Source organism: Myxocyprinus asiaticus, chromosome 11 (genome assembly GCF_019703515.2).
Source record: "Myxocyprinus asiaticus isolate MX2 ecotype Aquarium Trade chromosome 11, UBuf_Myxa_2, whole genome shotgun sequence".
Lineage (NCBI taxonomy): Eukaryota > Metazoa > Chordata > Actinopteri > Cypriniformes > Catostomidae > Myxocyprinus > Myxocyprinus asiaticus.
Window position 1 is genome coordinate 46,922,871 of NC_059354.1, and position 15,666 is coordinate 46,938,536.

General features: G+C 37.6%; 1 protein-coding gene across 2 annotated transcripts in view; it reads right to left on the reverse strand.

Moving 5' to 3' along the window:
- LOC127448416 (ceramide synthase 6-like) overlaps positions 1-15,666 on the reverse strand; it is a 427,716-nt gene that overhangs the window by 406,850 nt on the left and 5,200 nt on the right. For both annotated transcript variants that reach the window (XR_007898524.1, XM_051710918.1), the window contains exons 2-3: positions 15,149-15,254; positions 9,597-9,727 (exon numbers count right to left, since the gene is read on the reverse strand). Coding sequence is in view for 1 of the 2 variants with exons in the window: in XM_051710918.1 (XP_051566878.1) it covers positions 9,597-9,727; positions 15,149-15,254 (237 nt within the window). In the remaining variant the exon portion in view is untranslated. The remainder of the gene's footprint in view (positions 1-9,596; positions 9,728-15,148; positions 15,255-15,666) is intronic.

The following is a 15,666-nucleotide window of genomic DNA, read 5'->3' on the forward strand; positions in this document are numbered from 1 at the left end:
TAGCGATACTTTTTGGTATTGAATTAATGATATCATTCAGAATTATAGGCAGAATTATGCAACACCCTTTGTGTCAGGAGTGCACCTGTGCCCCTGCTGGAAAGACCTGCTTAAACCAGAGATGATTTGCTGGTCTTTGCTGATTTAAGCTGATTTATGCCCAAAGTATACTTGATGTCAATGTTTATGTCTGTGTACAGTCGAACGCTAGCCTATAGCATTTGACTGTGCACATCAGGGCTGTCACGATTATGAAATTTGGCTGACGATTAATTGTCAAAAAATTAATTAGGATTATGACAATTAGGGCTTTCACGATTAATTGTCATATTAATTGTCATATTTCTTAAGATCTCTCCGCCTGTGGTCAATTTCTAAGCGGAGGCTCCTGTGCCAGCCGATACCTCTGAGATCAAAGCCAACAAAGAATGTGAAACGGAGGCTCACATCTAAACAAGTGCCTACCACAGACTCCCAGCATTTCCTGAGGCTAAATGACTGTGGTCTGTCGGCCATTCTCTAGGGTTTACCAAAGTCTTTCTAACAAGTAATTCCACTGTCGGCCATCTTTGGAATGCTCTCGGGAGGCTATTTCCAGTCATGCCAGTGCAGCTCCCATCTACTTGAATGGGGGGACACTGAAATCTCAAAAACGGTTGGTCGAGATTACGATCAAAGAACATATTTCAAATTATGTTAATACTGGAATCATAAATTGTGCTTCTTTACCTCATTTTACGCTAAAACACGCAATTTTCCCAGCTTGTATAGCCTATGCGCCTGTGCGTTAGTGAGTTCATTGACAGGCGATGTCTATATCTAAAAGGGGACTTCCTTTCTACATCCGTTGACCGTTGGGCACTAGAGCTTCTTGGTTGGGCGTTGTCCATTAAAGTATGTACTCCTTTGGGAGTTAATGGCTTAACTGACAGCTGTTTTGAATGAATGGAACTCTTAAGGAGACTGGTCTCCAAACAGTTTGGAAAGCACCTTATTTTCATCCTACCTCATTATACAGCCTCCGGAGGCAGCATTTTCCTGGTTTCGGAAGCAGCCTTGAAGTTGCACTCACAGGCTCATGCAGAACCAGCAATCTACTGACAGTTTAAATGGCCTGGATCGACTTTTGATCCTTAAGTTTTTTATTCTGGCTGATGGAATACGCACTTCAGATATTACATGAGCGCTCGACAGGAAGAAAATGCTGGATTTTCGTGAATTACATCTGTTTAAACGAGATATCTGCATATTTGCAGATGGTATATGATATTAGTTTTATTGATATTTACCTTTTATCATTAGAAAAGACAGTTAAAATTGACATGGAACTGTAGAGGAGTGACTGTTAGAATACGTGCTTTAGAGGTAGATAAATGAGCGCTCCACAGGATGCTGGATCTGCTGAAGTTGTGTGAGGTTGGGTTATTACATCTGTTTAAACGAGATATGTGCATATTTGCAGAGGGTATATGATATTAGTTTTATTGATATTTGCCTTTTTATCATTAGACAAGACCGTTAAAAGTTACAGGGAACTGTTGAGGAGAGAGATGGAGAATGAAAGGGGCGAGCACTTTAACATTATGAGCTCAAACGCATCTGCTATGCAGACCGTTTAAATGAGACTGTGTTGCACACCGTCTACTATTGTTGTAGTAACACGATGGCACATAACAACAAAACGAACCGTGACTGGTCGTTTACATGTCTCGGTCGCTTCACATGCAAGCAGGCGATTCTCTGCACCCTCAAGAAAAAAAAAAAATGTCGATAATTAAATAAGTCAGAATATCGGCCGATTTATAGGCCTCGGCGATATATCGGTCGACCACTACCTAAAAGACCTTCCAGAAGCAGAGACACAGACTCGATAAGCAGGATGTTCTGTTTTCAGGGAATGCAGAATTCAGTAGTGAAGTCCGACAGGCCTATAAGGTGATTTTGTAGCTCTGCAATGGTCCAGAGTGGTTTCGTTCTATACAACTTCAAACTGAATTTCTCATTAAACGTCTAGAACATCACTTACACAAGTGACTTTATAATCAACAACTGAGAAACTAATTGTGTAGATAATTACAGCAATAAGCAACGAGAGATCATGCGTAACACCATGTCCTAACCTGGTCACTTAAAGTGAATTTGAAATTCCGTCGCTTCTCGAGGATGTTGAGGACGATCACTTGGTTTCAGTTTTTGCATCATTCCGTTGGGTAGCCCCACACACTTTGAAATCTCATTGTTCCAAAATCACACTAAACATAGCTGTATGTTACACATCAAATATTTTCTTATTGGCTGTGATTGTGCTGCTTTGTGCAGCGTTTTTTTGTCTGTGGACAGACAAACTACTTGTTGCTGCATACTTCATATATCGCACCCCGTTTGAAAACAGTATTACGATACTTACGGTAAAATAACTGTAAAGCATGCTTCGAATGCATATTGCTTTAATAAAATTGCGACATGCAGCACTATAAGAAAAGACACCTATGTTCTTTTAATACTTACTAAATTATTAATAATCAGAATAAACAATTATTCTACCGAATTAGGATTGCCAAGTAATTTAGCAACATGGCACACTGATAAAGAATGTGCAGTCACAGGTGTAAGTTTATCGGCATTTTAAAACAACTTTGAACGTGCCTCATCCAATCAGAATTTAGGGTCGGAATCATCAATTCACAAAAATCTTCATAAAATTTTATTAAGTTCTTCTAATAAATTATACGTTCGAAAGAAGTTATCCAACTAAAAATGATGGCTGTTTAAGAACAGAAGATAACATTTTGAAGAAGTTTTTTTCTTCAGGAAAATAGAAGTAAAATACAAACCAAAAAATCCGTAAATCCGGCCCCTGTTTTATGAGAAGGGTTTCGAGCACAGTTAATCCTTTTTAAGCGAAAGGAAAAATGATACATTTTGGCATACTGAAATAAAAAAATGGCACTTTTATATGTTCGGGAGCTAGTTGATTTACACAATGCAATTTTAAAGCGTAGTCTCGATCAATTCAATTGTAAAAACAAATGAGCATGAGTGATTTATCCAATGAGAGATCACAGCAGTTGCACAGGGGAGTTGGGGAGGGTTAGACAGAAAAAGAGAAAAAAGCATTTTTGGAGTGCTGTTGAAATAGAATTATTATATCAAGGTTCTATAATATACTATAGTCCAATATGATACAAGAAATTTTATATTTGACATTTATTGTTATTTATTGGTATTTGAAGTTAAAGTGCACAATGTCCATGGTTATCTCCAATAATTTTGATTAGATTAAATAATAAAAATCGGCAATTAAATAATCATACTATTGTGTAAAAAATACAACAGCCTAAAGTCAACAAGTGCAAACCCAATTAACAATGCTTTGTGCTTTATCTGACTTTTTTACAGATCTCTGACAAAGTTGTGAACTGCAAATGAGGCTACCTGACCACACACTCTGTGAAATGTTAAAGTCTTATCTCTTATGGTGTTTCTATGGAGACCAAAAATATTCTTATTCTCTGTGAGCGTAGAAAAATTCACTATCTCCACTTAGCTTTCTATGAGCTCTATGATTCTTACCTCGTGAAAATGAACTTGCTAAAGTACTAATTAGTGGAGATGTCTTCAGTAATACACAACTACTGTAATTAGAGAGATGTCTTCAGTCTGTGCTATATATCATTAGCAATGTTTCCTCTTCTCCTACAGTGCAAAAAATTCCAGACATCACTATTACTATTGCTCATATTTCATTTTTCTGCATGCCATTCCAACTCGTGCATTATCGAATGCTCAGCCTTTAGATGTATACAGTACTCTTTTGACCACGAGCCTGTACGGGTGCGTTCTATGCATGTGCACTATGCCAGGCACATGTGTAGATGATGTGCGCAGACACAGACTGTCCGCTTGTCTAGAAAAACTGGGCTACATGTGGACTGTCAACGTGCACTGTGCTAATAACGAAATCTGTATCACGCAATGTGCGTGAGACGCATCGGTACGCAGAGATCCGAAGTACATTTTGGCTTTAAGTGTTAAACTACAGTATGCCACATAATACCTGTTGCACCTCAGACATGAATGACGATCTCAAATCATGCAGCTTGCTGAAGGGAGGTGTGCCATTACTTTGCTAATTGATTGGTTTTCGCCTGGTGGACATTAAAAAGGGTGAAAAAAATCCATAGACTTACATTGAAGAACCTGAGCCATATCTAGAGACTAGAATATCATAAAGACTTAGGGGTAGGGTGTTTTAACAAAGAAGACCACCCAGAACACCCTAGCAACCACCAATCTATGGCTTAACAACCACCCACAACACCCTAGCAACCGCACAGCAACTTGCTAAAAACTAGGCAAAACACCTTAGCATCACCCTTGGCTACTACCCAGAATATACGTGTTACGAATGAACCGGAATTAATATAATGCACTGATTTTTAGCATCATTTTCATTACTTATTATTTGATCAGGCTGCCAAGCATTAAGATGGCAAATTAGATTTAAAAAATTTTTTACATACGATTTCCGAGGAAGTAAGCTGACGGCACTCAACGAATTAAACATGTATGCCATGAGCGCAACAAGTCCCATCCATTTTTTTCTATGTGGAAATTGATTATTAACAGTTACTTAAAATAACTTATAAACATTTAAAGACAGACATACTGTGAGCTCTGAGTTTGGTAATCAATGTTATATGCTTCTGCTGAAGCAGAATTCTTGGTAAAGAACTAAACTACCCATGATCCTGTGGAAGGAAATCCACCAAACAGAGAATCGCGGCAAATTGCGGTAAAAGAGCTCTGTAGCGACCACCCACTTCCATGACGCAATCGAGTCTGTATCTGGATATGCATGAAAATCCCAGGAGATCAGCAGTTACAGAAATACTCAAACCAGCCCATCTCATGATCATGACGTCTACCAATACAATTCAGATGCCTATCAGAGTGGTTCTATTTAAGTCCTCCCTTCATTCATTCTCTCAGCTGCCTTTCCGTTGCATGGATGGAAGCTGCACTTAATACCCTCCTCCATCCCCAGCTCCACATCTCTGAGGACAGCTTTAGTTATCTTAGCATCTGTCCTGTTATTCTGTGGTCTTTGTAATTCTAGACTGTCAGTCAATTCAATGAACTGTCAAACAATCAAGTCGTATTATCAATGTGTTTGCTGCTTGTTCTTGATTAACCAACTTCTATCAAGTGTCCATTTAATCTATATTATACAAGGATCAATTGTACCATGCTGCACTGTCAGAAATGTACAAGGTTGTAGTATAATTTTGCTGGATCTATTCTCTTATCAGGGAGTTTGCCCAGAACAGAACCATACTGCCAACCCCAACAGATGCTTCAACTGTCTACAAATCAATAAAGTATTCATTCAAGTATTCAGGTTAGTATTCATTTGACAGAAGTGGTCATGACTGAATTAACCTATAAATTACTTGCTTATAGTTGTCTCTGCACAGTAAGCAGGGATAGGAGAAAGTAATTTAACCACAAAAAAGTTACATACTTCAGCTTTAATTGCCTCTGATGGAACTTGCAAATCTTCATGCTTAAGCTCTGATTAGATGTTACTTCTGTGCCGTTTCAGACTAGACTGTAGCACAGGAAGAAGACCGAATAGAATTGTGTCACTGATAAATCCCACTGCTGACGCAACAAATGCTGCACAAACTTTCACTAAGCAGGAGAGAGCAGCCTGAGAAGGCAAGCTAGCTAATAAACAACTATGAGCCCTGTCTCTGTATTCATTCCTGGCCTCAATACGCCTTCAGTTACTGAAAACAGGAAATACAATTTAGCAGTGGTGTGCACACTCAGCCAAATATTGAAGAAAAGAATTAGGCTAATAACATTATGGCTCAGATAAAACTGCAATCTTTTCAAAGATACGAGGAAGCCTGGACAGAATTATTTATTTATCTGTGCTGATTTTGATTCTGACCACTGGTTCCGACAATGCTGGTCACATTGTATGTTTTTGATTCTTTAAAAAGAACAACACGGTCTCATGACATGTCATAATAAGAGTACAAGATGCCGAAATTGTAAGAAATGGTACATGTTGGCTCATGCAAAAACATACAACTTTTATTCCCATAGAGAAAAATAGCGAACCAACACAATATTATTAAGACTTTTCCTAGGTTTAACCCATAACCCAAACCTAAACCTAATCATAATGTCTTACCCCTTAAACAAACCCTAAACCTAACCATTAAATTAATAGGAAATTAAATTTTGTGTACCATGGAAGAAAGAAAACACTGGAGTTTGGAACGAGACAAGGGACATGTTACAAGTTATTGACATACATAAGTAATTTGTATTGCTTAAATAAATAGGGAACGATTAACCAAATGTCTTTGGTTAATGGAATGCAAGTGGAAGAGAACAAAATTAAAGGTGTTCCGCGGTGCATGGAAGGACAATGTCTCTAGCTACAGGCAGGCTCAAAAAGCTGCTAGATCTGCATATTTTAGCAAACTCATATAAAATAACCACAACAATCATAGGTGTTTATTCAGTACTATGGCTAAATAGACAAATAACAAATATTCGACTGAACCAGATATTCCTTGCAGGACAGGTGTAATGACTTTATGGATGTCTTTAAAAATAAAACTGAGACTATCAGGAAGAAAACTGGAATTATGCAACCATCTGCAACAGCACCTCAGAAGACAGTGTCTCATAGTATTCCCTACGTGAAACTTCAGTCCTTTGCTGTTATTGGTCAGGAAGATCTAACAAAACTTATTAAGCATCAAAACCAACAACATGTATGCTAGACCCTATACCCACTAAGCTCCTAAAAGAGGCGTTTCCTGTAATCTCAGGAACTCTTCTCAATATTATTAACTCTCTACCAGCATATTTAGGACATTTACCCAAAACTTTCAAGATGGCAGTAATCTAATCGCTTATCAAGAAACCACAGCTTAATCCTGGAAAATTGGCTAATTATAAACCGATCTCAAATCTCCCATTTATGTCTAAAATACTAGAAAAGGTAGTGTCCTCTCAACTATATTAATTTTTACAGAGAAATGATATTTGTGAAGAATTTCAAACAGTAATTAGGCCCCATTTTAGTACAGAGACTATACTTATCAGAGTTACAAATAACTTGCTCTGATCATCTGATCATGGCTGCATTTCTCTTCTAGTGCTTTTAGATCTTAGTGCTGCCTTCGACACCATTGAGTACGACATTCTCCTGGATGGGATTAAGAACTATATTGGCAGTTGTGGGAAGGCATTAGCTTGGTTTAGGTCCTATTTATCTTACTGCTACCATTTTGCTTGTGTAAACGAGGAGTTCTCAGATCAAGTAGAAGTATGGAGTGCCACAGGGCTCAGTATTAGGTCCTCTGCTTTTCACCTTGTATATGCTTCCCCTAGGAGACATTATCAGAAACCATGTAATTAGTTTTCACTGATATGCTGATGATACTCAGCTTTATTTTTCTGTGAGAACTGATGAAATTTCCCAATTTCCCAAGTTAGCAGAGCATATCATTGATATTAAAGACCTTCTACTCAGTTCTGAGAAAGAGAGGTACTAATTATTAGACCAAAAACATCCTAAAATAGGATGCTAAAATATAACTTCTCTCGATGAATGTACTGTAATATCGTCTTCTACAGGTAAGAACTTGGGTGTTATGTTTGATGGCAGTCTGTTCTTCGAAATTCACATCTCCAATATTTGTAGTACAGCATTCTTCCAAATTACGACACATGCTCTCTGTTTGTGATGCTGAAAAGCTAATTCATGCTTCATGACCTCAAGACTAGATTATTGTAATGCATTACTGGGAGGATGTTCTGCAGGTTCAGTAAATAATTTCAGTTGGTTCAAAACGCAGCAGATAGAGTGCTGACTAGAAGCAAGAAGTATGATCATATCAGCTAAATTTTATCGTCACTACATTGTCTATCCATTAAGTTTTGTATAAATTCTGCTTTAACTTACGAAGCTTTTTGGGACTTATACACACTTTCTCAGTTTAAGTCTAGACTAAATCCCTTCAGCCAGGCATACACCTAACTTATCCTTCAACCCATAGTTATGCTGCATTAGTCAGGTCTGCTGGAACCAGAAACACTTCTCATATTCTATAACTCTGCTTTAAAGTGAATGGCATCTTCCCTAATATTATGATATCTGTTTTATTGTCTTATCCTTGGGATACATATCCTGAGGTTACCAGAGCCTCCTAGATCTAGCTCCGGTCCAGCCCTATGTCCCAATGCTATGTGTTGCTAAACGATGACTACTAACTGCTGCCTATGCCAACCAGACAGCAAGGGGCACACCTCACTGAACTCTTCCAGCATCATCTTGGTCATAGGATGGACTAAACTCCCTTAAAATGGAATACATACAGTAAATTAATGCCAACTAAAGCCTTCATCAGCCAAATAAAAAGGACACTTAATCTATATGCACTTTCGCAGTCAATTCAGGATGGACTTCAAACACACTTAATCAGCAATCTTACAGTTTATTCAAACTCCTTTAGCTTTAAACATTGCTCACCAAAATCCAGCCTATTTAGTTTCCTCAGATATTACATGACAGATATTACACATAAATAACTCATATTGGCATTATATTCATGGTGTATTGCCAGAGGGGAACTCGCTCCTCCAGCTGAGCCTGGTTTCTCCCAATGTTACATCTTATGGAGTATTGTGTTACTTGACACAGCCATTGGCTTGCTCACCGGGGGCCTAAAAACAGTCATTTAAGGCATGATTTTCATTCACATTATTCATTTAAACCGCACAATGAAGACTTTAAGACATTACAGCTTCATTTTCTGTTACTTTCTGAGTATCGTCGGCACATCAGTGAAAACTAATTACATGGTTTCTGATAATGTCTCCCAGGGGAAGCTTATACATGGTGAAAAGCAGAGGACCTAATACTGAGCCCTGTGGCACTCTATACTTCTACTTGATCTGAGAAATCCTCGTTTACACAAGCAAAGTGGTAGCGGTCAGATAAATAGGACCTAACCAAGCAGCATACTTTTCTGTAAAGCTGCTTTGAAATGATGTGTGTTGTGCAAAGTGCTATATAAATAAAAATGACGACTTTTTCATTTAAAAAAAGGGCAAGCTAAAATTTGAAATTTGTTTTGTTGCTTGGTCAGTCTCTATGGGTCATACCTTTTTGTACGAGCCAAGTCGTACAATGTCTTATGATTTCGTCATCTCGTACGAATTAATACGAGTTATCATTACACTGTGTTGAAAAAGAGCACCTCATCAGAATCATTAGTTCAGGAATCAGACTACATGGGTCACGCTGTACATTTCACAATGTCAATTTAGTAGCGGCACACGCTGCTTCAGGAAACACTGTCAGTATTTTAGTTTGAGTACTATTAATGGAACCGCAAGACATGAAAATCATTCGGTACTTAAAAAACCCCAACAAGAATGAAACTGGCTCTGAATAAAAACAGGTTCCCAATTCCCAACCCTCGGGAAAATTTTGCAGAACAGGCCATTGACAACAACAGGTGACTGTATTTGTGTTTGTGAACAGGTGCAGAGCTGTCTCTCACATGCTCTCGCAGAAGCGCGCCAGCGTGCTGGGTTTCTCCTGGTTGCGTCGTTGCCTGAACCAGCGTTGGATTGTCCTGACGTCCCAGTCCAGCTGCTTGGACAAACCCTCTAACCTCTTCTCATCAGGGTGCTGGAGGACACAGCAGACACAAGCATGTGGCATTGTAAGTGTACAGACAGTCTGACAAATAAAGTTTTCAGCCCCTGCCTGACTTTGGATTTAACAACTTGAAAAAAGGTAAATTAACAACATGAAAAATTTCTGAGAACTGAGAAGAACATTATAGGCTTATGTTCAATAATATGTAAATAAACAATATTTTGCCTTCTAAAGCCACTTTTTGTGTAGTCAATGCTTTACTCGTCTGCCTCAAAAATAGCAAAAAAGAAACAGCTTTCTCTAGAAACTCGCCAGTCAATCATTGTTTTGAGGAATGAAGGCTATACAATGCTTGAAATTGCCAAAAAACTGAAGATTTCATACAAAGGTGTACCCTACAGTCTTCAAAGACAAAGGACAACTGACTCTAACAAGGACAGAAAGAGATGTGGAAGGCCAGATGTACAACTAAACAAGAGGATAAGTACATCAGAGTCTCTAGTTTGAGAAATAGACGCCTCACATGTCCTCAGCTGACAGCTTCATTGAATTCTACCCGCTCAACACCAGTTTCATGTACAACAGTAAAGAGAAGACTCAGGGGTGCAGGCCTTATGGGAAGAATTGCAAAGAAAAAGCCACTTTTGAAACAGAAAAACAAAAAGAAAAGGTTAGAGTGGGCAAAGAAACACAGACATTGGACAACAGATAATTGGAAAAGAGTGTTATGGATCTTAACCCCATTGAGCTTTTGTGGGATCAGCTAGACTGTAAGATGCGTGAGAAGTGCCCGACAAGACAGTCACATCTATGACAAGTGCTACAGGAAGTGTGGGGTGAAATGTCACCTGAGTATCTGGACAAACTGACAGCTGGAATGCCAAGGATCTGCAAAGCTGTCATTGCTGGACGTGGAGGATTTTTTGATGAGAACTCTTTAAGAAGTTCTGAAAAATTTTTTTCAAATTGTAATAGTAATTTTTCACATTATTAATGTCCTGACTATACGTTGTGATCAGTTGAATGCCACTTTGGTGAATAAAAGTGCCAATTTCTTTCCATAAGAGCAAAATCTGTACATTATTCCAAACTTTTGGCTGCCAGTGTATACATATTTTATAATATATAATAAAACTGTATAATAATATTTTTTAAATTTTTTACTTTAATTGACTTTTAAAGTAATATTTTTGTTATGTATTAAGTTAGAAGAAGGTCCCCTGTATAACTAACAGCATTAGCCGAGAAAGAGCATTTATTCAATATGTAAGCAAAAAATAACTTTATAACTGAAATATACCCAAATGAATCAGAATCGAACCGGGAAATCTGTATCAATAATTCCAATGTGTCCAAATCAAGAAAAAAATCTAGGTATCTCTCAAAAGAAAAGGTAAAAATGGTAAATTACTCTTCTCACTGAGCGCTTATTACTTTATAAATATAAAAAAACATTCCCATTTCATAACAGCCCTGGAAATGATCTCTATCAGTTATGGATTTCACCCTGATTCAATCAATTATAAGTTAGAAGATTGTAAAATCCAACATGCTTGCTAATTTAGTTTTGCCCTCAGGCTGTTCTCTCTCTCTCTCTCTCTCTCTCTGTTACTTCGTTTCAAATGGAATTGTCTCTTAATTCTTAAAGTGAGGTTGGATCTGTGTGTTTGAGAATCCGAACATTTGTCAAACTTAGTTCTGAGGTGGGCTAAAAATAGATCCGGTGCGTCAGCACACGAGCTCTGATAAAGCCACACGTCAAGGAGCCTCGCAATCGCTCTGCTTTTACAGATCTGTGCATGTGCAGCAGGAAGATTTTTATCACCTGTTATGTCAATCGCACTGCCGTCACCAGTCAAGTGTGTACTACACAAGGGATCTAAAACTTTTTTAAAGAGCCCATGAAAAGGCTTGACGAGCACAGTTTTCTTTCTTGTGTTGACATATTTACTATTAAAGCAGGAAGTTGGGATGGGGCATATCAAAGGGTTTGTGTCTTTGTTTTTTAAATAGCATTTAGTGTACATCATAGCCGTGAACCATGATTTTCTCTTTGCAATTGCTAGTTAGTTGCAGAAGATATTGAGATATCACAATGTATAGTCAGGACATTAATAACGTGAAAAATTACTATTACAATTTGAAAGAAATGTTCAGAACTTCTTAAACTACTTCAAAGAGTTCTCATCAAAAAATCCTCCATGTGCAGCAATGACAGCTTTGCAGATCCTTGGCATTCTAGCTGTCAGTTTGTCCAGATACTCAGGTGACATTTCACCCCACACTTCCTGTAGCACTTGTCATAGTTGTGTCTGTCTTGTCGGGCACTTCTCACACACCTTACAGTCTAGCTGATCCCACAAAAGCTCAATGGGGTTAAGATCCATAACACTCTTTTCCAATTATCTGTTGTCCAATGTCTGTGTTTCTTTGCCCACTCTAACCTTTTCTTTTTGATTTCTGTTTCAAAAGTGGCTTTTTCTTTGCAATTCTTCCCATAAGGCCTGCACCCCTGAGTCTTCTCTTTACTGTTGTACATGAAACTGGTGTTGAGCGGGTAGAATTCAATGAAGCTGTCAGCTGAGGACATGTGAGGTGTCTATTTCTCAAACTAGAGACTCTGATGTACTTATCCTCTTGTTTAGTTGTACATCTGGTCTTCCACATCTCTTTCTGTCCTTGTTAGAGTCAGTTGTCCTTTGTCTTTGAAGACTGTAGTGTACATCGTTGTATGAAATCTTCAGTTTTTGGCAATTTCAAGCATTGTGTAGCCTTCATTCCTCAAAACAATGATTGACTGATGAGTTTCTAGAGAAAGCTGTTTCTTTTTTGCCATTTTTGACCTAATATTGACCTTAAGACATGCCAGTCTATTGCATACTGTGACAACTCAAAAACAAACACAAAGACAATGTTAAGCTTCATTTAATGAACCAAATAGCTTTCAGCAGTGTTTGATATAATGGCAAGTGATTGTCTAGTATCAAATTAGCAATTTAGCATGATTACTCAAGGATAAGGTGTTGGAGTGATGGCTGCTGGAAATGGGGCCTGTCTAGATTTGATCAAAAATGACTTTTTTCAAAAAAGAGTTGATGCTATTTTTTTACATCAGTAATGTCCTGACTATACTTTGTTGTCAGCTGAATGCCACTTTGGTGAATTAAAGTACCAATTTCCTTCCGAAACAGCAAAATCTGTACATTATTCCAAACATTTGGCCGCCAGTGTGTATATATATATATATATATAGATATATATACAGTATATAATTTTCTACTGAAGGCTTTCGCTGGAATTACTGTTAATTTTGCTGCTGCATTATCCAGTAGACTAGTTAACAATGAAGTTTTTCTTAATAGGCTATATTGAAATAATGTGTATTTAGATGTTTTTATTTCTTTACATATTAAAAAGTACAACCAATCAGTTCCACAGAGTGAGGTATAGATATTCTAAACTGATTAAGAAAAATCAACACTGGCTTCAGATCTGGTTAAAATTATGTCTATGTACATTTTCTTTTGATCATAGCATAGTAATTCATCATATGATGGAGAAAAGCATTATTAACTGGCATATATCCAGATGTGCAGTGTAGTAGAGCACACTTTTGGCATTTTAAAGAATAACTGTGATAAACACACGCGTATGGTAAGTTTTCATTATTTCTTTTCCGTCAGTCATCTGGGAACAGTTGTCTTATATAAAAACACAGCATATGATCTCAGACCATCTCAGGATGCAAACACAAATGACATGCAACAACAATGGGACTACAGGTGAATTGTCATATGTGCCATCATAATTCAGTACAGCCTCAGAAATAGTTCTTGAACAAGACGTTTCTCTTCTGTGCTTGTCTACTCTTCAGCCTCCATTTTTATGTTGCAAAATTATCATTATGATAATAATAATAGCCTATGGTGTTATATAGTAGTGCCTGACCGATATTATCGGCCGATATTAGCCTTTCACCGGTATATTGGTATCGGTGTATATTTTACCGATATGCGCCGATATGAAAACTTTTTTCAGAACATATAATGCAGAAAACAATACTTTAGAATTGGTGTCATAACGTATTTTGTCCAGCAAAGCACGCGCCGACTCCATTGTTTACAGAGCTGAGCTGATGGTGGCTCTGCAGACAGGGCGGAGTTCAGCGGTGTCATCACGGTAAGTTGTTAACTAGTCTGTTATATACATACTGGAAAATTAATAAACAATGACCCCATCATTTTCCCTTTTCAGTATTACTAATATAACATTAACCTTGTCCCTGACAACCATGTCACTCATGTTTATCACATACAGTATATTTGCTGTTAGCCAGCTATAGTTTGTCAGTGCAGTCAGTAATGTAGCAGATTGAAAGATAAGTATCAGAGCATCTTTTTGCAGCTCAGTAGACAATGGTGCGGTGGTGGATTGTGTCTGTTGAATGCTGATTTTAACGCTATGTTATTACCTAGTTGGTGAGACACAATGCTGGAAAGTAAAATAAACAACTTTTACTCTCTGTGACAACGAGCTTATAGCTAACTAGCTAATCACATAGCTACTTTCATTGTTGTCAGCTGAGTGGAAGCTAATGAGTAAACATGTATTCACCAAACTGTTTTGTTCAGGATTCACAGTTTGGTGCCCCCTTCAACCGAACAATTCCAATCATTGCATTTATAAAATGTAATATTTAAAAGTTTGGTTTTCCACCGCTGAAAGTTTCCCCTGAACTTGTATAGCAGAATACAGCGTAACACCACAGCTGCTTTTATCTCTTGACTCGGCAGTATCAATATAGTCAGCATTTGTCTGATACTAAATAGTACTGATGTTTATTTAGCTATTTATTTTATTTGTATTTATTCTTTGTTTTAATAGTCAGCATTTGACTGATACTAAACATACAGTACTGATATTTATTAAGCTATTTATTGTATTTTTATTTATTCTTTATTTTCTCAGTGTTCATTTCTAGAATTTGTTGACAATGTATAATAATAATGTCAAATATCCTTTGATAAAAATATTTGTTTAAGAAAGCAGCCTACTGAGTACCTTTGCATAGTCATATCGGTGCAAAATAGGTGAAAAAACCAACATAGAAAAGGTCTGTTTTCATTCCAGCTCAAAAATTAAATATATCGGCCACCATATCGGTTATCGGTGAATTTTCCCTCTCTAAAATCGGTATCGGTCTCAAATCCCATATCAGTCGGGCTCTATTATATAGTATATTTTATATTCTATATATATATATATATGAAAAAATGAGAGTGGCTGGTAAAAAATTTAAGTGGCTAGGAAAACTGGGCATTCACCCGCCATTGGGGCTGATGGGCAGAACAGTTAATTTCATACCTTTAACCATGGTAAAACCACTGTAACACACAGCCTCTCGTGACTTGCTTTAGTATACAGTATGATGGTGAGAGAAATGCACTTTACCTTGGTGATGGCAGTGAAGACCTTCTCCAGAATGGCATTGGGCTGAGCCTTCTGTGGCCCACTGGCCTGGATTTTCAAACCAAGAGCACATGGCTTGGCAATAAACCTACAACAACAAAAAAAGACTTTGTTAGATTTATATCTAACAGTCCCTGCTTGAAAAAACAGCATAGTTGGTCACCGGCATATGCTGTGCACTGCATGCTGGTTAAGCTCTTTTCTGCAGGAATATTAACAACTTAACAATATTAATTCCTGGTAGTTATGCCAAAGTTGATTAAAAATCAATATTCAATTTCTCAGAGGTAAAAATACTGTATCTGTATCAACAGCGGGTGACTAAAGAAACCCTACTGTTTGCAATCACTGCGCTTGTGTTGCCAAATCTTCAGATAACAATGAAGTAAACAGCATGGGCCAATTGTAAGCATTTTATCTTTCTACATCTGACTAGCTTCCCTCCGGAATGTCTGATAAGCATCCATGGATAATAAATTAACAGCCCTGGTATACACCCC